Source organism: Lissotriton helveticus, chromosome 1_1, assembly GCF_964261635.1.
Source record: "Lissotriton helveticus chromosome 1_1, aLisHel1.1, whole genome shotgun sequence".
NCBI classification, from domain to species: domain Eukaryota; kingdom Metazoa; phylum Chordata; class Amphibia; order Caudata; family Salamandridae; genus Lissotriton; species Lissotriton helveticus.
In genome coordinates this window covers 567,600,936-567,624,034 of record NC_136057.1, presented here as the reverse complement: position 1 = coordinate 567,624,034, position 23,099 = coordinate 567,600,936, and the positions used below count along the sequence as shown (strand labels likewise).

General features: G+C 44.4%; 1 protein-coding gene across 3 annotated transcripts in view; it reads right to left on the bottom strand.

The window, feature by feature from the left end:
• Nucleotides 1–23,099, bottom strand: part of PDE3A (phosphodiesterase 3A) — a 1,456,379-nt gene that overhangs the window by 293,412 nt on the left and 1,139,868 nt on the right. For all 3 annotated transcript variants that reach the window (XM_078674052.1, XM_078674054.1, XM_078674053.1), the window contains one exon: nt 11,224–11,309. In XM_078674052.1, coding sequence (XP_078530178.1) covers nt 11,224–11,309 — 86 coding nt within the window. The remainder of the gene's footprint in view (nt 1–11,223; nt 11,310–23,099) is intronic.

Here is a 23,099-nt window from a genome sequence, read left to right as displayed (position 1 = left end):
GGATTTCTTATTGAAACTTGAGTGGGAATCCGAGGTGTTGCCACCCTTTTGTCTGCATTGCATACGTTGTAGGTAGTGTTCCCCCTTCCTCCTTGAGATGAGTTGTAGGTGGTTCAGAAGGCCGTAAACATTGATCTAGCCGGATCAGGGAGCCAAATTATGTGAGCATAGTGTGAGAGGGTCGCCTGACATATAATCATCCAACTTTCTTTTCTCTTCTGAACTTTATGCATCACTGAATGCGACGGTAGGGACTGTCATGTAGGCCATTCCCCCCCCCCCCCCCCCTGCTCATCAGTTCGGAATAGCATTCTGCTGTGGAGTGTTAGTTTTTGGGAATTTTTAGAAACACTAACAGCAGCAAATCCCTGGGTCTGTTTTCTAGATGGGACGGACCCGGGGCTCAGGATGGCTCTGGTATTGATGTTGATTATTGCTCATTCCTGTGGTGGGTGCGTCACATGGTTATCTCATGAACATCCAACTCTTCTCGCATCACTGAATGCAGTGAGACTTAGGTGGCATTGACTTCCAGGAATCTGAAGTGCCACCTCTGAGCGAGGAGCCCTGTTCTGTCGGAATTACTTACAGTTGGTTCATAGTGGTACTCCTTTTCATTGAGACGCTCTGTAGATGGTGCTAAATGCTTTAAACATTGATCTAGCCAAATCTATGAAATGTGTAGCACAAGTTGCCAGGCACAGTGCGATTTAAGCCTGGGTACAGTGGTAGAAAACCTTTGACGCCCCCGGACCAAGGTAATGCTACTTACCAACGGTAACATGCTAAAGTGGCTACGTAAGGGATATATCTATCGGGAATATTGACAATACTAGTTCTGGGTCACCTGTGTGCACTTGCATGTTTACTTAACAGCATTTGGACTTAATTCTTCCCCCCCTGTTTTATTGCCTAAGTAAGTCAGCCGTACCAAATGTCAGCCAGGAAATTGCCATGCCATAGTATGCCTGTTAGTTTCAGGAAATTTTCTCAGAGGACATATAGCACGCAAAGGACTCACTATAGTAGAGTGGATCTAAAGAGGAAGGTCGTGACCATGCCTAAATCCCATCTCTGATACTGCTGGTGCTCTTATATGGGCAGGAGGGTCGGACAGATTTGCATATGACCAGGGCTGAACTGGGGGAGGCAGAATGGGTTAATGAACGGTAACACATTAAACCCTGATCTGTTGAAACTAATGTTGCATCATGATTTACAATAGGTGGCGGTATACTATGAATTGATTGGAAAATCATGTGTGGCAGCTGGAGGGCCACCTGTTACATGCAACTTGTTAAGGGAATGATGCTCAGTCTGGTATCATAAGAATAATATATATAGGTTATGGTTACCCCCTAGTTATATTACGCGTTACCGTTGTCTGCCACGGTCGAAGCCAACAGTCAGGCGCGAGGGGTTCGATACTTAGAATACGTATATCTCATCAAGTGGTGATTGGGTGGGTGCTAATCCAAACAGACTGTTCCTTTTAAACTGATATCCTAATAATCCTTAAGGAGTCATGAGGGCGCTATGGTATTCACTGGGGACTCCATGCTTTGTGTCACTGCACTGCACACTGGGTAGTATTCGTTAATGAAGGCCATTTTACAGGGCACTCTTCGTAACACTAATCCAGTCACGCTACAGGGGACACAAACTGAGGCTATGCTCAACACTTAGTGGGAAGTGTTTAGGAGTATGCATCTGACGCTAATCGTATCTCAAACGTAGCAAGTGATGGCAATGTAAGACTAGCACGTGTACAGCAGTTATCGCCAGAAACACTAATGGTTTGTGTTTATCTTTTCCATTTATGTATGGCCGGGTCCATGGTGGATATCTGGAGTGCTCCGCATCACAACAGCTGCTACAGGTGGACAGCCCAAGGGATGCTTACGTCAGGTAGAGGATGGCAAGCAACAACGCAAGTGTGATGGGCGAGCGATCAAAAGACGCAGGAGGTGCCAACACAGAGTTGATTGTTTTGGTGTGTAAGCCCTTAATTGGGCTGGCGGCAGTAATGTAGCAGGATGTTGCTTCACAAAAAATGGCAGTATTTGCCTTAACAGGAAATTGTATACCTACAGTAACGGCGCCTGTGCACGCAGGGCCACCAGTGTCAGCATGGTATATGCATAGATCACCAATTGGTAGTGACAACGGTAGAGATGGGACAGTACACAAGGGTGTGCATTCCTGGCCTCGGCAACCCCGGGAATGATAGGCCTATGCAACGCCTCATTTCCCCTGTTCAGGAAGCGGGGACTTCCATAGTAAAAGTAGTACCATACACTTATTATTATTATTTTATGAAACTTGTAACGCGCTCAGCTTACCCAGGGGCATCCCGGCGCGACAGACCAAAAAAGAAGGAGAGACTCGATTACTCACTGCTATGGAAACAAGTATGTCTTAAGAAGTTTCCTGAATAGTAGGATCTTGTGCTCTGAGCGAATCTTAAGGGGCAGAGAGTTCCACAGAGATGCCACCTGTACCGAGAAACGCCTGCCCCCAGTTCGAGCTCTCTTAACTCTCGCAGATCGCAAAAGATGTTGCTGGTCCGAGCGCAGAAGGCGTGAAGGTTTATAGGGACGGGCCATATTAAAAAGGATGGGAGGGCCTTTGCCATGTAAGATTTTATGGGCCGTACACAGCGCCTTAAATTTCACCCGCTCCTTGACAGGGAGCCAGTGAAGCGCTTTGAGGGCCGGGGCAGCAGACTGCCTTCTAGGGATCTCCATCAAGACTCTAGCAGCTGCGTTTTGCACCTGTTGGAGAGTTTTAAAGGTCGCTTCGGGGGCACCAAGAAACAGGGCATTTCCATAGTCAAGCCTTGAAAGGATTAAACCACGCATCAGGAGCTTCTTAGCTGAATCCGGAAGCAGTGGTAGCACCTTTCGGGCTGACTTCAGTAAACCGAAGCAGACCCCCGCGGTCTTCCTGGAGTGAGTCCTGAAGGACAGATCTTCCTCCAGCCATACTCCCAAGGACTTGATCTCTTTCTTGGGGGATGGTGGATCGCCAAGAGACCGGGGCCAACAGCTAGCAATAATGGAGGGACTGGAGTTACCCAGGAGCATCAGCTCAGTTTTTCCTCCATTAAGCTTAAGAGCCGAGTTGGACATCCACTGATAGACATTGTCCAGGCAGTCGTGTAACACATTGGGTTGCTCCGCCAGCTGAGTGAGGCCCACCACCAGCTGAGTATCATCAGCATAGCTGATGATCTTCAGCCCTGAAGGGGCTACCACTCGTTAACACACTTAACACTTTCCAGAGCGTAGTGGCTAGGTGTGGATGGTTAGCAGACTGTACAGTATGCCAGTGGGAGGGGTAGAATGATAGTACCAGGATACCCCCGGTCACAGCATCTGCAGGGATCCTCGATAGGCGTGCCCCCACACCCTCATGCATTATAGGACATGGGGTAACGATGATAGGACCCAGACTGCACCATAAGGGGGCAGTTTTTCCCCAGGCTGCACGTACAAGGGGGGGGGACTAGGCGAGTGCACGGAGTCACTCGGTGAAGAATCACTCGATAAAGAGGATCAACACTTGGTTTGAGAAATTAGTTCAAACACCTTAATTACCAGTCGGCTGATAATGAAGAGTGGACAATTATTGGAGGGGTTGTCTCTACTCACAGGGTGGGAGGTCCAGTTGACAGTCAAGGAATGTCCTAAGGATAGGGAACAAACTAGCAGGGGTAGAGGGTTTCTTGATTAGGAAGATATGACCTTTCAATGTAGGCGGTTGGGGGGGGCCAGATAGTCGGTCAACTACCTGGCCTGTGGCGGTAAGGTCATTAATCGGTGAGCAGCATTTTAAGGTCCTTACGGGGGGGCGGACCCATTCATGAAAGGGGCCGCCCGCGGGAGGGGCCATTGGTCTCTCTCAGAACTTCAGGGGCAGGATATGATATCCCGTATTTTAAAGGGTGCGGGGGAGGGAGTCTACGCTTTCCTCAGGCTGGTAGCCACCTCTCACAACACTATGACGTCACTAAGGTGCGCGAGTGTCTGGGCCCTCCTGTTATGGTTAAATGGAGTTCAGGGAGCGCATGTGGGCGAAACGTGCCCTGGGTTGCGCATGCGCATCTCGAACGTGAGAGCGCAGCTGTAAAAGGATCTGACACCGGTTGGCGACCTTGCCGTACGACTTTATTATTAGAATGCAGTTTAATTTTCAGGATGTTTAGATTCGGTTAGGAAACACGCTGTACTAGATATTTGTTAAGGTTAGCCCATCATACCATGTCGAAACGGTTGTCAATCTAATGTTCTGAAATGTGCATTTTAATAATTGTCAGAAATGTTTATTTTATTAAAATTTTTGATTTGTTTTTATATTTTAATAAATACGGCTAGGGGGGGGGCCTGTACCCCCTGACTTCCAAAGACCCCCATGTGTTGACTGGTTGAATTGGGTAATTCAGTCAGTGTGTTAAGGGGGGAGGTGGCCGGCAGTCCAAGACCATGAGAGAAGGGGGGGCCAATCGGCCCCCACGCAAGCATGGCGGGGCCCGGCCCCTCCCACACCCCGGTCCTTTCGGGGTCGCTTGCCCCGCGCCCTCACCCCGGAAGTAATTGTGCACTTACGGGGTGAGGGGGCGGGGCCGCGGCGGCGAAAGGGTTAAAAGCCTGGGGAGCGCGGGAAGCGGCCTCTTTGTGCCCGCGCTCCCAGGCTCGCTCCTCGCCCCACCGTGGGGCTGTGTAATTTTCCCCGCCCTCCATCCCCTTTTTTAGCAGACCTTGGGGCCGGCCAATGGTAGGTATAATGTCTTGGCAAGGTGCCGGATTATAGGAATAGGATGCTTGATCCAGTAGGCCTTTTTTCCCGTTTACTGGAAGGTTTAGCAGATGTAAATGTTTTGTGCATTGCTGTGATATTATAACTAATTTCTCCTTAGGCCTTTTTTCCGCTTACAGGAATATCTGTATATGTATATGTGTTGTGCTTTGCTGTGTATTAACAAATTTCTCCTTAGGCCTTTCTTCCCTTTTAGTATAGCAATGTCGTATTTATTATGTGTGTCTGGCGGTAAGGTCATTAATCGGTGAGCAGCATTTTAAGGTCCTTACGGGGGGGCGGACCCATTCACGAAAGGGGCCGCCCGCGGGAGGGGCCATTGGTCTCTCTCAGAACTTCAGGGGCAGGATATGATATCCCGTATTTTAAAGGGTGCGGGGGAGGGAGTCTACGCTTTCCTCAGGCTTGTAGCCACCCCTCACAACACTATGACGTCACTAAGGTGCGCGAGTGTCTGGGCCCTCCTGTTATGGTTAAATGGAGTTCAGGGAGCGCACGTGGGCGAAACGTGCCCTGGGTTGCGCATGCGCATCTCGAACGTGAGAGCGCAGCTGTAAAAGGATCTGACACCGGTTGCCGACCTTGCCGTACGACTTTATTATTAGAATGCAGTTTAATTTTCAGGATGTTTAGATTCGGTTAGGAAACACGCTGTACTAGATATTTGTTAAGGTTAGCCCATCATACCATGTCGAAACGGTTGTCAATCTAATGTTCTGAAATGTGCATTTTAATAATTGTCAGAAATGTTTATTTTATAAAAATTTTTGATTTGTTTTTATATTTTAATAAATACGGCCAGGGGGGGGCCCTGTACCCCCTGACTTCCAAAGACCCCCATGTGTTGACTGGTTGAATTGGGTAATTCAGTCAGTGTGTTAAGGGGGGAGGTGGCCGGCAGTCCAAGACCATGCGGAAGTCCTCTGAAACACGGAAAAAAACATTTTAGCGTTTTCTACCTTGCACAAATGTCAGAAAGCGGCTTCTGCAAACATATGTTTCTGTATCCAACAACTTATAGCTGCGCTAGTGCTGATTCTGTGTCATGTGTACAGGACGGGAGCTATATAGAAAAGTGCGTGCATAGGTGGTGAATGCATATTGTCTCTATAACCAAACTCTTTGGGTTCAAGATTACACTGCGCGCACTTTCCACCAGTTCTTGTAACACGTGACTCCTGGGCTCCCCAGGTTTCTTAAAGTTTGACCCGTGCAGTGAGAAGACTATGCAGTTAGAGGACGGGATTTCATGAGTGTGTGTGGTGAGAGGGGGGTTGAGGACACAGAGGTTTTGTGAGTTGAATCAGCACAGTTTTACTTGCACGGTGTGACATTTGGGAGCACGCAGTAAAATAATAAGCGCAATTTGAGTCGTGTTTTGGCGTATTCCTGGTCAGCGCCCTGTCCTTTTGTTAGAACAGAGTTTACAGACTCTAAAGAAAAAAAGTTACTTTTTGGATTGTGCGGAAAGCTCCAGCTCGTGAAACTGCTAATAGATAGAAATATTTGTTTCCTTTTATGGCTGTGTGTTTTTTGTTGTTACTTTTAGATCCCTGACAAGAGTGAAGGATCATACATGAAGCGCATTGACGTCCTTCAAGCGACTACCTTACCCAGATCTCCAAATTATTGCTTCGACCTTCTACACTGGTCAAAATGGGGGTGCGATTTACAAATATGTAGGATTCTCATTTCTTTAGGGAATTGTGGCCTTAAGAATCAGTAGGTGTGGGTTTTCCACAACACAAAACTGTAATCCTTCGCAAATCCCACGTATCGCCGTGTCCCAGCTTTTTTGACAGACAAAACAACGAGCCACTAAATCTTACTTATTCAGAGTGAAACTCTACTCATTCGGAGTTTTATTTTGAGAGTCTGAGATCGGAACAGTCCTGCCACTCTATGGGGTTCCTTATTATTTATAGGGCGGTACCCTGCGCAGTGTTCTGCCTGCCACATACTAAGGACTGGGTGGCACAGTACCAACCCCAGCACACTTCTGTAGACTCTATAACCCGCTCCTCCTTACTGTGTCCCTGGACCCCCTCCTTCCAGACTAACACCTGATGCACTGTTCCACACTGTGGCGCACTACACACAACATTAGGGTCACAGAAGCCCTGTCTGCAAAAAAACTGTACAAAACAGAGAATAGGCACACAACACAGCAATATACAATCCCCCTAAAGCACAAGGATGTAGCGTAATGACCAGAGCTGCCAAACGTGAAGCAGGGGAACCAGGTTCGAGTCTCGGTGTCGGCTCACCATCCTGTGATTCGGGGTAAATCACTTAATCTCTCCTTGCCGAACAAAAGGGAATGTTTTCTTGTGTAATGTAACTGGTTCTCCTGCAAAGCGCTCCACTACCTTCGGGTCGAGTTTGCGCTATATAAAACTATAAAACAAACAAGCATTTGCAATGCAATAGGTCTCGCATTTACGCAAGTTTGAGCTATTAACATTGCAAATGGCAATGCCTTTCATTTTGTAAATAAAAGGCATTGTCACTTACAATGCCAATAGCTTAAACTCGTGTAAATACGAGACCTATTGCATTGCAAATGCTTGTTACACTTAGTCTGCAGTCTGATGGTGTGCTGGCTGTGAATATGCTGAGAACCACACAAATGTGCACTTGTCTGCAGGATAAGCAGGGGTGCTGATCGTGGTGAATTTGTACATAACACAGCTGGTTTTGTAGATGGTGCAGGCTCACCAGAATAGGTGTAAAATGATCATATTTCTGCAGAGCCTGGTTAGGAAGTGCTGGTTGAGACGCTTGTAGCTTTAGAAATGTCACGGTTAAATTATTTGGGATAGTAGGTTGTATGAGGCACTCAGAGGCATACCTGTATGAATAATGTTTTTCTTGCCTGCTGAAGTTGCCTTTGTGGCAGGAGATGACATTCAACATTTGGGAGCTCCTATTCACAGGTAACAGAAATTATCTTCAAGCCATCTCAATGTTATCCCAGGTATTTTGAATTTGCTAAAAATACTGTGGAAAAACGTTTCACAAATCTTTAAATTAATTGTCACAGACAAGGTATTTTTGTAGCTGAGTGCTACAAAAGCGTTGCACCTGGTTAACAAAGGGTGACTTTGTACTGAAGACCAGGGGCGGCTGGTGACATTTGAAAGTGGTGAGGCGTAATCTAATTTGCATATTGCACCGCAGCGAGCACAGCGAGCGAGCGCAGCGAGCGAGCCCGAACCACCTTGCATCCATCCATACATCATTCATGCATCCACCCATCCATATATCCACCCACCCATCCTGCTTCCATACATCATTCATTCATTCATGCATCCACCCATCCATCAATTCTGCATCCATCATTCATTCATGCATCCACCCATCCATCCATCCATCCTGCATCCATCATTCATTCATGCATCCATCCTGCATCCATTCATCCATTCACCCATCCATTCATCCATCCATCCATCCATCCATCCATCATTCATTCATGCATCCATCCACCCATCCATCCTGCATCCATCATTCATTCATGCATCCATCCATCCTGCATCCATTCCTGCATCCACTCATCCATCCATCCATCCATCCTGCATCCATCATTCATTCATGCATCCACCCATCCATCCTGCATCCATCATTCATTCATCCACCCATCCATCCACCCATCCATCATCCATCCTACATCCATTCACCCATTCACCCATCCATCATCCATCCTGCATCCATTCACCCATCCACCCATCCATCCATCCATCATCCACCATTCATTAATGCATCCACCCATCCTGCATCCATCATCCATCCATCCACCCATCCATCCTGCATCCTTTCCTGCATCCATTCACCCATCCATTCATCCATCCATCCATCCATCCTGCATCCATCATTCATTCATCCACCCATCCATCCATCCATCCATCCTGCATCCATCATTCATTCATCCACCCATCCATCCATCCACCCATCCATCATCCGTCATCCATCCATCATCCATCCTGCATCCATTCATCCATTCACCCATCCATCCATCCATCATCCACCATTCATTCATGCATCCACCCATCCACCCATCCTGCATCCATCATCCATCCATCCACCCATCCATCCACCCATCCATCCTGCATCCTTTCCTGCATCCATTCACCCATCCATCCATCCATCCTGCATCCATCATTCATTCATGCATTCACCCATCCATCCACCCATCCATCATCCACCATTCATTCATGCATCCACCCATCCACCCATCCTGCATCCATCATCCATCCACCCGGCATCCTGCATCCACCATTCATTCATCCATCCACCCATCCTGCATCCATCATCCATCCATCCACCCATCCATCCACCCATCCATCCTGCATCCATCATTCATTCATGCATCCACCCATCCATCCACCCATCCACCCGGCATCCTGCATCCACCATTCATTCATCCATCCACCCATCCACCCATCCTGCATCCATCATCCATCCATCCACCCATCCATCCTGCATCCATCATTCATTCATGCATCCACCCATCCATCCACCCATCCATCCTGCATCCATCATTCATTCATGCATCCACCCATCTGTATGCGTATAGTTACACGCATACAGATGGGTGACGTAAATGCTACTATTTCCTCAGAAACCCACATTCTTTTTCTGTTTTATTTTAAGTTCCGTGATTTATTGAAGCGTAAATCTTTGCTCAAACTGAGCCCTATTTGTCTTGGTAAATCGGGCAGACTCCTGCTTATAAAGTCCAATAAGAGTAACAAGGTGAATGAATAAAATGGCTTTGACAAGAGTGTGAACATCCTTCCGACTACAGCGTGACAGTGATAACCGGCCTCAATTCATACGTCTGATTTCCACCTGAACTTCTTTTCTTGCTTTGCTCTCTGAAGCAGTTTACTGCCGACCACATTTTTAATCCCATTGAATGCTACTTTTCACGATGAAACAATAAGACTTCGAGTTTAAATATGTGCCAATTCTTCTGACACAAATCTATACATTCTCCTCCCATTTCACGATTATTTACAATAAGAGGCTGGAACCTGGTTTCCCAGCACCAAAGTCGGCCGCGCTAACCGTCAGGATTGGCTGGGGGGGGCACCATGACTCCTCGCCCAGTCCCCCTGGTTAACCCCGGGGGCTGCGGCCCGCCCCCAGGTCCTCTCTCTAAGGGGAAATGCACAGGGAATCAATCTGCGCATGCGCGAACATGATTCTGCCCATAAATCAACTTGCGCAGATGCAGCAGGCCCATCCGCCCCCCCCCCCCCCCGCACGGAAAAGTCGGGTGTCTCCCGGATTCCCGGGCGGCAGGTAGCGAGCAAGATTATTTCAGTATTTGTTGTTTTTGTATTTTCGTGACGACGCGGTGGGTCCATTGGGCTTAGTGGGGCTACGCCCCTACGCCCCAATGGACGCACCGCGCCTGAAGACCCCTGGTTGCATTACAGGACACATGCCCTGCAAATAAGGTCAAAAAGTGTTTCCTACTCAATAGCATGCCTCCATAACATCATTGGTTTATCTGTATAGAAATTATCCCATTTACAATGCTTAGTATCCAAACCAGTTTGCATATCTGAGATGTACGTCTACTGCTGTAATTTCAAATTATACTGATGTTTAATTGTAATGTCTTGAATGTGTTACTGTCCCAGGTTTTAAAACTGCTCCATGGTCTTACCGTACAGACTCTTATTGTTTTATCTGACTGAAAATAAACTTATTTACAACTATCATCCATTTTCATTTGCTGCACAAAACTTTGATACACAGCTGTAAGAATCAACTAGTTAATGTGATCACATGGAAAAGAAATAAAGCTGTCCCCAACATCAAAGTGTCCATAAAACCACGAGTTCCTTCATGAATTAAGCAATCTGTGGTCATTACAACTGAACCTCAATCACACTTTTTCTCCCAGGAGATTCCTCAAGAATATATTTCAAGGGTCTCCCTAAATGAAGAGTTTTATAGTAAGAAGGTGCATAACTATCAATAGCGCAGCAGTTGCAGTGGCAACGGGGACAAGGAGAGTAAGAGCATCGCTGCACCCCAGTTCTTGTTGTTTATTACTGAACCAGATGTTATGGGGACCAGTGTTCCTTTCCATGCATCCGTGCCTGTGGTATCCTTGCTAGCACTTTGTTTGATTACCCATCCTTGTTTTCTGATGAAATGGGAATTTAATTTCACGATATAAGGCATCTGATGGACACCTACATTGTTTCGGTGACCATCTTCCTTTTTCTATGTTATATTATTTAGCAAATAATTGATTGCTCAGATAAAAGTCAAAACTTTTTGAGTAATTGAAACCCCTGGCCAACACGGGTGATTTAGTTGGAGAAAGTCAAATGTCAAGCTAGTTCAATTTAAATAGTAACACACATGTATTTATAACAAATGGATTACCTGTTCTGCTTCTAGAATGTGTTTCTGCATCACTTCTGTCCGGCACCCTTTCGGCTGGATTAATTTGATTGTATGGTCGTCCACAGCTGCAAAAAACATTAATTGTTAGATAGGTATGCTTCTAGCTATTGTACGTTGGCACAGTCCCCATATATTAAGAAAATAAGATGTACCATGAATTTCAAGGTTGCAGCATATGTTTTTTAATTGTGACACTAACTTTGTGCACTGAATACATCCTGATGTTATGATGTAGCATAACACGACATAAAAAAATATTTGACAATTAAACCATAATGTGCATTTTACACACACTAGAAAAACAACACAGAAACTTAAAAGATTGATGTACCAGCACTGAAAAGTATGCTTGGATTGTAGAAATAGAAGGTACAATGAGCTTAACATGTTATTAACTGATTACCTTGATACTTTAGCAAAGTCGTTATACAAGATTATTGATGGAGAAGTTTTCTGTGATGCAAAATAACACAAATTATTAATATGAAGCTGTATATCTATGTAACAAATGAGTCTTTTTGTTTTGTCATAATTTTTTTTATTGGAATAAAACCATACAGCGTATGCACATTTTGGAACAGAAGTATATACACAATAAGCAGTACAATGCAATTGAGGAGAGAGGGGGGAAGAAAAGGGTACAGGGAAAAGGCAAATTACAATTAGGACTGATAAAACCAATATTCTTAGTGCCGGATATCCCCCTTTATATATCGGGTGTCAAAAAGCCACCGGGCCAGAGGTCCACTTGGAGGAGGAGGAGCGAGGGTCCAGACAGCCAGTCACCATGGGGGTGAGAAGATGCGTCCCTGATAACCCGGTGGTGTGGACACTAGGGCCGGTGGTGCATGCTGGAGCAGGGGAGGGACCCCGTGGAACCAGGCAAGTGTGCTCCATGACCAACCGTCAAGAGTAGAAGGATGGTTTTCCTGCAAGAATGCGTGAAAAGTGATGGAGATTGTGGCGGTGGGTACCCATGCCGAAGAGGTCCATGTGTCTGTCCACAAACCTGCGTGTATGGGGGAAGGAGACAAAGGGGAGGTCAGGGGAAGAAGCGGAGGTCGGCAGGAAGGGGGTGTATGGGGGAAGGTGGACATGGTGGGGGGATCAGAGTAAAAGAGGAGACCAGGAAGGAGGCGGGGAGGGAATAGGAGGGGCTGGGTAGGGGCAGGTGAAAGGAAAGAAAGGAAGGAAGGGGGAAGGGAGGCATGAACAAATAATTCTTACATCCTTTTTTTTTACATAGTTTTATATAGCGCGAACTAGAACCGAGACATCAGGTATCAGAGCACTTTACATGAGCACAACTTTCCTTACAGACAGACACATTATTTTTTTGTTAGGCACGGGAAGATTAAGTGATTTGCCCAGAATCACAGGATCTTGAGCGTTGTTGCCGAGACTTGAACAGCTTCGAGGTCGACAGCTCTAACCGCAAGGTACATCCTCTCCCCAATACGATTGTGCAAATATTAATGATGACATTTAGTATCTCTATTGCCTATTGCATTCACCCTAGCAAATGCTAACTGGGGCAAATAAAACATTTTACATTGTATATGAGTGAAACTTTCAGCATAAATGCTTGACATTTTCTAGAGTCTTTGATTTCCTAAAACGATATTAATATAATGATTTTTAAGAATAATTTACATGTATGTACTTATGACATTGTGATGGTATGCTATAATTACATTGAACATTTCTAAGCAATAATCACCAAAAATTTTACAATTATTTCCTCACATGACATGCTTGATTTAAATAATTATACTTGAACTCAATTATGAGTTTCTTTCATTAAATAAGAAGTGCTGACTTTAAAATGCATTAAAATGTCCTTTTTCCTTAAGCTGCATTGATTTCATAGCCTGGTAATAGACTTTTGTGATGTTTCCTTAAATTTAGCGTTACCTGTCCTTCTTTTACGCAACATTTTTAAATCATTGGGTACTTTTTCCATATGTCGATGTGAGTGAATTAATGGGAACTTGACCATTTGACCTAATACTTGAAGAGCAACACAGTAAATAAGCTGTTTGTCATATAAGATGTGAGGACGGATCGACAGTCAATTCTCATGGGCAACATGGGAAAATATGTTGGAGTTCCAATTTTGTACCCGATGAGTGGAAAATTGGTCACATGATGATCAGACCATTGTATGGTGACAATTGCTGTCACAGATGGAGAAGTTGGAGTATAAAAAAGTGCCTTCCTTGGAGGAGGGAACCGCCTTTCACCTTTTGCCTCCATTTTGCCCTTCATTTCCTCTATCCTCCATTGATGACTGCCTGCCTGATTACCTTTTCATACCTTTGCCTTTTTCCATTTTAGAATTGGGAGTCTCTAGTTTGCAGCGGCTTGCACCCTGTACAAGTAGGGATCCGTTCTTCTAGTCATAATTAGTGAAGTTCACATTTCAGTTTGCCTGTGCTCAACCTCTGGTAGCTTGGCACAGAGCAGTCAGGCTAAAATACAGAGGCAATGTGTAAAGTATTTGTATATAACGCTCAGCAACACTGGGAAAACACCACAAATGGACACCACTCCAGTTTAGAAAAATAAAGTGTCTTTATCTAAACCAAACAAGACAAAGACGTCAAAAATCCAATATGCAGAACTCAAGATATCATGTGTAAAATGTTTCTTGCAAAAATATAGCTCTTAGAAGACAATAGCTCCAACTAGGGCTAACTAGACGTTGGTATAGGTACAAATCCCAAGTGTGGTGCCGACTGTGAAGTGCACGGGCCAGCCAGAGAGTCACACAGACCCCCAGAGGAACAGTACCTTTAATGATGAAGCAAACAACAGCGACGCACAGTGTTGGGGAGGTGATGAGGTGCCTGGGCAGGGCGGGGCAGGTTTCTTATTGCCACAGGGGAGGTGAGGCATTGGTTCCTTCCTGCCACCGGGGAGGTGAGGGGTCAGTTCATTACTGCTATGCAGGGGAGGTGGGGGGTTGGTTCCTTACTGTTGCAGGGATGGTGATGCGCCGGTTCCTCACTGTGCAGGGGAGGTGGTTCCTTACACTGGTGTGGCATAGGCAGTCACCCACATCGGTTATCGGCTCCATGATGGAGTGCGGGAGGCACTGTCGTTGGTCGGCGTTGGGCAGTGCTCCATGCACTCCACAAGCAGTGCCCCTGGCCCAGTGGGTGCAAGATGCGGCCTCGTTGATGCTTTCAGAGTCAATGCAGAGACGGCGTTGGGCCTGCCCTGTCGTCACGGTCAGTGTTGTGCTTACCCAGCGAGCAGTGACCATGGTATCACTGCAGGCAGTGGTGTAGAAGATGGCACCGGGAATCTGCTACTTGGAGTTTGTAGCCCAGCAACCTCCTTCAGAAGCCCAGAACGGGGTCTGGCACCACTAGTCAGGTCAGCACTCCCAGCAGTGGAGTTCAGGAATGCTGCAAGTGAAGTCTTTGTATTCCTGAGACTTCAGAACAGGAGGCAACTTCTACTTCAAACCCTTACAGATCTTCTCAAGCAGGATTCACAGCAACATTCAGTCTTTGTCTTTTTTCAGGTAGAAGCAGGCAACTGCAGGCCAATCCAGAAAAGCAACATACAGCAAAGGAGCAGTACTCCTCCTCACAGCTCTTCAGCCCATCTCCTCACAGCTCTTCCGCCCTTCTCCTTGGCAAAGGGTCCTCTTGATCCAGAAGTAATCTAAAGTCCTGGGATTTTAGGTCCAATACTTTCTCAATGTAGTTTTGTTTTAGATTCCATGAGCTCTGTACAACCCAGTTCTGTCCTCCCTGGTCCAGCTTAACTACAGGGGGTAGAGAGAGCATTGTGCAGAGGAGACATAGACTTTTCAGCTGCTAGTGAAAACTCCTCCCAATACTCTCTCTTAAATGCAGAAAGGTCTATTCAGCCTGACTATGACTTACCCAGGAAAGGCAGGACACACCTCACGTCTAGAGTGAACGCACATCTCCAGCTCCAGTCAATCTTAAACCAGATGGTGAATTCTCAAACAGGCAAAGGCACACAGAAAGATAACGCAAGAAAATGCTAACTTTGTGAAAGTGGAATTTTCAAATACACAATTTACTTTACTAACAGTGTGTTATTAGATTCTGAGTTCAGAAAGCCTAAACTCCATTTCTCAACCATATCCCAATGGAAGGTTACACTTGTAAGATGTTAGAATGCAGCTCTCATGTTAACTTATGAGACAGACAGCCTTTCAATAGTGAAAAACTAAATGCACAGCATTTCACTATCAGGACATATAGAACACACCATTACATGTCCTAACTTTAATTTACACTGCACCATGCTCATGGGGGTTTCTTGGTCCTACCTTGGGGTAACTTATATGCAAGAAAATGGACAGTTAGGGCCTGGCAAATGGGTGCACTTGCCAGGCTGACATGGTAGTTATAAACTGCACACGCAGACACCACAGCGACAAGTCTGAAACATATTTAAAAGTCTATTGTATGGGTGGCATATTAGGTGCTGCAGGCTCACTAATAGCATTTGGTTTACAGGCCCTGGGCATACAGTGCATTTTACTAAGGACTTCCAGTAAATCAAATATGCCAATCATGGATAACCAATCATAATCACAATTTACACAGAGAACATATGCACTTTAATGCTGATCAACAGTGTTAAGTGTGCAGAGTACTATACCAGCTTCAGGGCCTAAGGGCCAAGGGTATTGCCCGAAGAAAAAAAAAACCCTATAGTGAGGAATAATAATAACACCAAGAAAACTGGGGGGATACGGCAAAAGAATATATCTAACCATGAGATGGGGGTAAAACGGTACCAACTAAAACCATAAGCACACAAACTGAGAGTGAAAGTATACCCCATATCCCATGGCTCGAGGGAATTCTTGAAAAATTTGAAACAAAACTAAAGTATTCACTAGAAATCATGATAAATGAAAAAGTGGATAAATTAGAAAACGGCTTGACAGCAAGCCTTTCTCAGTTTGCCTTAAGGGTAGAGCACTTGTGTAAAAAGCTGGGGAATGTGGAAAGAAATAATACCCTCATCCCAAAAAACACTAGCCCGAGTGAGAGTAACGCCACACCACAAACTATGCCAAAAGGGCAGGATGTAGAAAGACTGATAAAACCTAGGAATCCTGTGCAGAAGACTGATAGACCAAGAGAGGGAAATAAACATAACATGCATGACACCGAGGGGCATAGTGCTGGGAGCACACATAGACTATCAGTTCAGGAAAGCCCAAATAAAATCTCAGGCAGGACAACAGTGTACAGTCCGAAAGGAACAGACCTAATCGCTAATACTGATGTCCTGCAGTTACCGCCGGCATCCTCACCGTATGTAATAGTACTAACAGAGGTGCCCTCCCTAAAAAGAGAACAAAAAAAATCCTAGCAAAACCTACGCAATAAAGCAGTGGATTGGCTGGCAAAATTCAAACGGTTTCACCCAGCAAATAGTGATGATATACTGATGGTTCACAGAGTCGGGTGGTTGGGCGAATCGTCTAAGAATATCAGAGGAGACTGTGTGGTCATTAACTTTAGACGACCGCAACAAGTCAGGAGGATACTGGAATGTAGAGAAGAACCCCACGCCCAAAACACATACATTAGTGCCCTCCCTTTGGGCTACTTCTATAAACCACAGTATGGTGGCACTCCCAGGCAGCAGACCTCTCTTGTCCCCCTGGCAAATAGATTTGATGGCTTCTCAACACTGGATGAGTTAGACTGACTAAAGAACCCAAGTATGGTTATAACCCTCACTGTTAATCACTGTAAGGAGACTCACTCTAGCGAAAAGGCACAGACCCTTTCCACCAAACAGGTACCAAAAGAATTAAGCAGAGGGGGTGGATCAGGGCCTGTAGTACTTACACAAATTAATAGCCAAGATCCAAAAGCGGGAGCAAGGGACGCTACCAACAGCATAGGGAGCCCATTCCGGCACACTAACCATTTACCACTAATAACAAATGGAAATCTGGAAGTAAAATTCATGTCTTGGAACATAGCAGGGCTAAACAAGAATCTACAGGACATGTTTTGGTGTAACTATATAGACCAATGTGACATAATACTCCTACAGGAGACTTGGTTACTGGAAATTCCGCATAGATTTGGCTATAAAACTTTTTGTGTGGAAGCTACTCCATCTGTACGAGGGAGACCGTCCAGGGGTTTGGTGATCTGGATAAGGATTACCCTGGAAATTGAAATTACCCCCCTCTTTATCCAGTCCCAGGATCTACTGGGCGTAAAAATAGTCACAAGAGACAAAGAAATCCTCTATTTAATTAATGTGTATAATAGGCCAAATCCACTTAATAAGGAATCCCAGATAATAGAACAGCTTGACTTTTATCTTGACACATTAGGTCCCAGCTCCCAAGTAGTTGTTGGTGGTGACTTTAATTGTAAGTATGAACCAATACTGGGTTTTGACAGTATATTTGATGAACAAGATAAGGCAAACAATATTCTTGCTTTAGATAGCAGTGGGGAGGTAAAATGCACGGTAGCGGCAGTTCAAATCCTACAACTAACTGTAGGTCATGATTTAAGGGCATGTAATGGCCGCTTACAGTCAGACCGACCTACGGCACCCACATTTGTAGAGGGACCTCTAAGAGCCACATAGATTTTATATTGGTTTCCATTAGTTTGTGGCATTTAATTGTTGATTTTAAAGTTGATCCCAGGACGGAGAGTGACCACTTCCTGTTACAACTAATCCTAGAACCCCAGCCCTTCAGAACTATTACAGCTGGGGATGCAGGGAATAATTCGAATGTTGGTGACCTCCAAATAAATAATAATAGACGAGCTTTAAAATGGCCATATATTTTAACCAATGATGCGACGATGACAAGCATCTATAACACCTTTGCTGACATTGCCGCACCTTTTCAGGATCTCCCCTTAGGGGAATGTGGCGCACTAGATATGCATTATAGTTTGGTGGATGCACTGACACCCCTCCTGAGCAAAATTTATGAGAAGGAAAAGGGACCTAAGAACAATCAACTTGAACTAGAAAACCCCTGGTACAATAAATATTGTCGATCAGCTAAGACCTCTCTAATCCAGGCAGTAAAGAACAAGAATACACAAGAAATAAGAGACAGAAGGCATGCATATAATAAAACTCTTGCAGAAACAAAAAAAGCCTGGGATGAGGAAATCTGGTCTGGCCTAGTTGCTGCAGCAAAACTGAGGGATCAGGCTACCTTTTGGAGCCTAATATTTAGGGGGAACAAGACAGGTAGGATCTTAGGACCGAAGGATCTTTTCCTAGATGAAAAAACATGGGTTGGCCATTTCTCCAAGCTGTATTCATATAATACAGGGGGGTCACCTATAGTGAAAAAGGAAATAGAAATAGTACCAAGGGTACCTAACTTACATTTTAGTTTAGAAGAAACTGTTCAGGCAATACAGGCCATTAAAGCAGGAAAAGCACCGGGACCCGACAGGATTCCTGGTGATCTATTAAAACACGATATAGAAGTCTGGGGACCATACATAAACTTTTTATGTAACTCAATAGTAGCGGGTGCGCCGATTCCTGATACATGGAAAGGGGCAGAGATTGTGACAATTTTTAAAAAAGGAAATCGATATGATCCAGAAAATTATCGCCCAATCAGTTTAATTGACCTTTTACAAAAAGTCTTTGCCACACATATTTTAAATAGACTTTTAGAATGGATGGAAGAGACCCACGTATTATCAAAGTATGAAGCCGGGTTCAGAATAAAAACAAGTACCACGGACCAAGTGTTCAGATTTACATGTATCTGTTGGAAATACATCAATCTAAGGAAGGGCAGTCTGTATGTTGCTTTTGAGGGCCACCTTCGATCTAGTCACTCAAACCCTACTATGGGAGTCATTAAAAGATATAGGGGTTCCAGGTGAAGTACTTGCACAATTGATTAGACTCCACGCAGGGAATTATGACAAAGTGAGATGGGGACAAAGGGGGGAATTATCCAAGGCCATACTAGTGAGACGGGGTGTACGACAAGGATGCGTGTTGGCACCCACGCTCTTCTCACTGTATGTGAATGATATCCCCAATTATTTAGGGAATTGTAACCATGACTCCCCAAAACTTGGGGGTGAAGCTATCACAGCACTATTATTTGCTGACGATACCATCCTTATTTCCCAGACCCCCAAGGGACTACAAAGTTTAGTGAATTCTTTTTATAATTACTGCGTGGAGAAGGGACTAGAAATCAACTCGACCAAGACAAAATAAATGTCTATAAACCCGCAAAAATCGTTTAGGAAGAACCTAGTTTTAAATAATCAAAAATTGGAATACGTGGGAAGTTTTAATTACCTGGGAATCACGCTATACAGTAAACTATCCTGGAAGGGGCATCTAGAGAAAAATAGGCTAACGTTCCGACAAAATTTGCTGCAAATACTCAAAAGACACAGAGATAGCCAGTCCAAGGCTATTTCACCTGCCCTGGAAGTTTTTAAAGTAAAGGCCCAATCAGCGGTACTTTACGGGGCCGAGATCTTGGGGCCATTCTGTAAAAAGAATTTTGAACGAGAGGAAAATAATTTTATACGGAGATTACTCAAAATCCCAACTAGAACACCCCTAACACCAGTACTTTTGGATATCAATATTAAACGTACTGACCATCAAGCAATCCTAAGACCCCGATTATATTGGGTAAGGATATGGACCACCCCAGAGCTGATTAATTACAGAGATGGCCTGGTAGAGATTATGCAGATCGATGGTCATAAGAATATCCCGTGGCTAAAGCATATTTCATCTTAGGCAAATAAGCTATGTTTATCGTACTACTGGGAAGAGCCCTTAAGATTGACACCTATCTGCAAGAAGCTCCTAAAGTCCACTTTTTGGTCTTATATGAACAATGATATATTACATAGTTCACCTACGGGGTCACTTACCCTGAAGTTCCTAGCCTTTAAATATGTTGCTTCTTTTTAACCGTTTATGGACGAGATAGGCCCCTCGTTAGCGAAATCCCTGTTCTTACAATTCAGATACGGGGTCTTGCAAATAAACGCAAATACGTCCAGATGGGGGGGATCTAAGGAAAACTATTTATGTACTCTATGCACGCAGAAGGTCAAGGAAAATGATGTTCATTTATTTTTCTTTTGCCCAGCATATAAATTAGCAAGAGATCGATGGATCAGATCCTTGTGTAGGAACTTGGGTGTAAGGATCTGTAGCGAAGCTGAACGTATATTGAAGTCCAACACCTCGCAATTGGTGGTACTCTGTATAAGCAGATTTTTATATAATGTCTACCTGATTAGGAAGAAGGTCGGACTAAAACTTTAGTGCTATAGTCCTATACTACTATTGAATCCTGGGTTCAGGAACCATCGCATTTGCACTTTTCAAAAATTGATTACCCATAGTGACCACATTTTTTATCATGTCTTAAAATTGCCTGGCTTTTAAATGTATTTTAACGTATTTATGATATTAGATGGTAGGTTTTATGGTGTAAACCGATCATGTGCATAAAATTGTACAACTATTTCTGTCCCTAAACCATTGTACCTGACCTATTGAATTACTTGCTCTGTAAAATGTGTGTTTTTTAATTGCTTCTTTTATGGCTAAAAATAGCCGAAATAAAGATTAACGAAACAAAGAGCTGTGTGATCTCCCGAAAGGATTTGATTTCTACTGAGAGCATTGTGAGCAATATCCCTATGGAATGAAACTTGAACTAATGCACATATGGAAGTCATCTACTCAATATTCAACCCCGTAATTTAACTTACCATAGTGGGAGAGGGCATTGAGTGAAGGCAGAAGAAAACTGACGGCATCATCATCCACTAAGTTAAGGCAGATCTTCTCAGCTTCAAGGAGACATGATGGAAGCTGAGATGGTTTACTGAACAGTCTATATTATTACCTACAGGGAAGCCAGGGAATAAGGAGACAGCAAAGGAGGATGAGAGACAGTGAGAGAGAGAGATGCTAAAAATATGATGTTCTACTGAAACCTTAGGTTCACCTACAAGTAAGGACTGTACCTGGTAATGTGATGGAAGCAGGATCACTAGCACAGGTAGATTAGCACCAGTCTGAGATTTAATAAAGAGATGCATGTGGAAGATTCATTATGGGGACAGTATCCATTGGGGAAAAGTAAGACTGTGAATGGAAGCATAGTCCTACCTGTGGCACTGACCCCTATAAAGTAATAGGGCCTTTTCAAATCTTTAAATATCATAAAATCTGGACTGGATATTTTATGAATAATCTTTCAAGACACATTTGGCAAGATGCATCCAATACAGTTCATTAATGGCAGTGGTAAGGGACAAAAACTGTAAGCAAATGTCCCTAACGAATTCAACCATAAACCATGGACCCTAGACTGTGGGTGTAGTTACCTGAAGGCGAAGATTTGACAATTAGAGTTCATGCAAACGGTAAACAAATATACCCATGTGGTCCACCTGCAACGGAAATATTGTTGGATCACATGAGTGCTGATTTTTCATTCAATTGATGGCTTATGCATTATGTTAAGCAGGTCTGAAGTAATTCCCCACCTCCCGGACACATTTCGCCAGGAGGAGAACCTGATGACAAATGACCATATGCTTATTCTCTGCTGGCATGTCATGCCTGCCCCCTTGTTTTAGACAGCAGTACATGGTGCTCATGTAAAACTCTTACAGCACTAGCTGAACTACTATTAAGGACACAACTATATAGGCAGGGTTGTTACAAAGTCCATTGGCCCTAGGTTGTGTGCTGCCTCATGTGAGCTCCCCAGCCTGTGGATGACACATCTCTGTTGCTCACTTGTGGCGGGTATTTGAGAAATGCCCTGTCCAGTATTAAGTTCTTGTTGCTACACCATGGTAGCTTGTGCCAAACCCTGGGCTCCACCAACACTAGATCCTCTGACCACCTGGCCACCTGTGACCACTAACTCGCAATGCACTGTTGCAGAGGTTGCATGTACAGTCATGTATTTGGTACAAACACAATACAAGATGCATTAATTACCAACAGTTCCATTATCATTCTCACTGTCAGAGGACAAGATGTATGGTAAAGAGGAAGCAACCTATTAACCTATGGAATGCCAACACTCTCTCTTTGCTCGGATAGACTTGGCCTGTAAACTATATTGAGCATGGTTGTGTCTGTTGGAGGTAGAGGTGAGATTTTTTTAAAATTTACAGTGAATGTCAGATTGCTGAGGATTGAGAGGGATTGTTGAATGTAATTGAGGCACTGAGTATGAGTGAGGCACTGCACTCAGAGATGCTCTTTACTAGCTAGTCATCCAGGTAGGGAAAGACATGAACAAATTTGTGGCAAAGATGTGCTGCTACTCTGCCAGGTATTTGGTAAATACTGTGGTGGGTGAATGTGGAAGTAAGCGTTCTTGAGATCGAGGGTTGCCTTTTAGTCCCCAACCTATATGAGCATAATGACATCTTCAAAAGTTCTCATCTTAACTTGATGTATGTTTGAGAGGTTGGAGTTTGAACATCGATCGCAACACCCTTTCTTTCTTGGGGATTAGACAGTACAGGAATACACTTCCATGATGGTGTGGTGGAATGGGTTCAATTACTCCCATCTGAAGCAATAGCTGCACTTCTTACTGCAGCAGCCTTTTGTGTTCTTCGTTGATGCTGTGCAGGAGTGTGGGATATTAGGTGGCCTGAAAGGAAATTTCAGGTAATAGCCATGGGCAGCGACTGAAAGTACCCTTGTATCCAAAGTTATGACCTCACCTAGGCAAATTGCCTAATCCTGCAACCCCTATATTTGGGTAGGATGTGTGCTTGGCCTTAAAAATGAACAACAAATTAAAAGTAGACCTTATC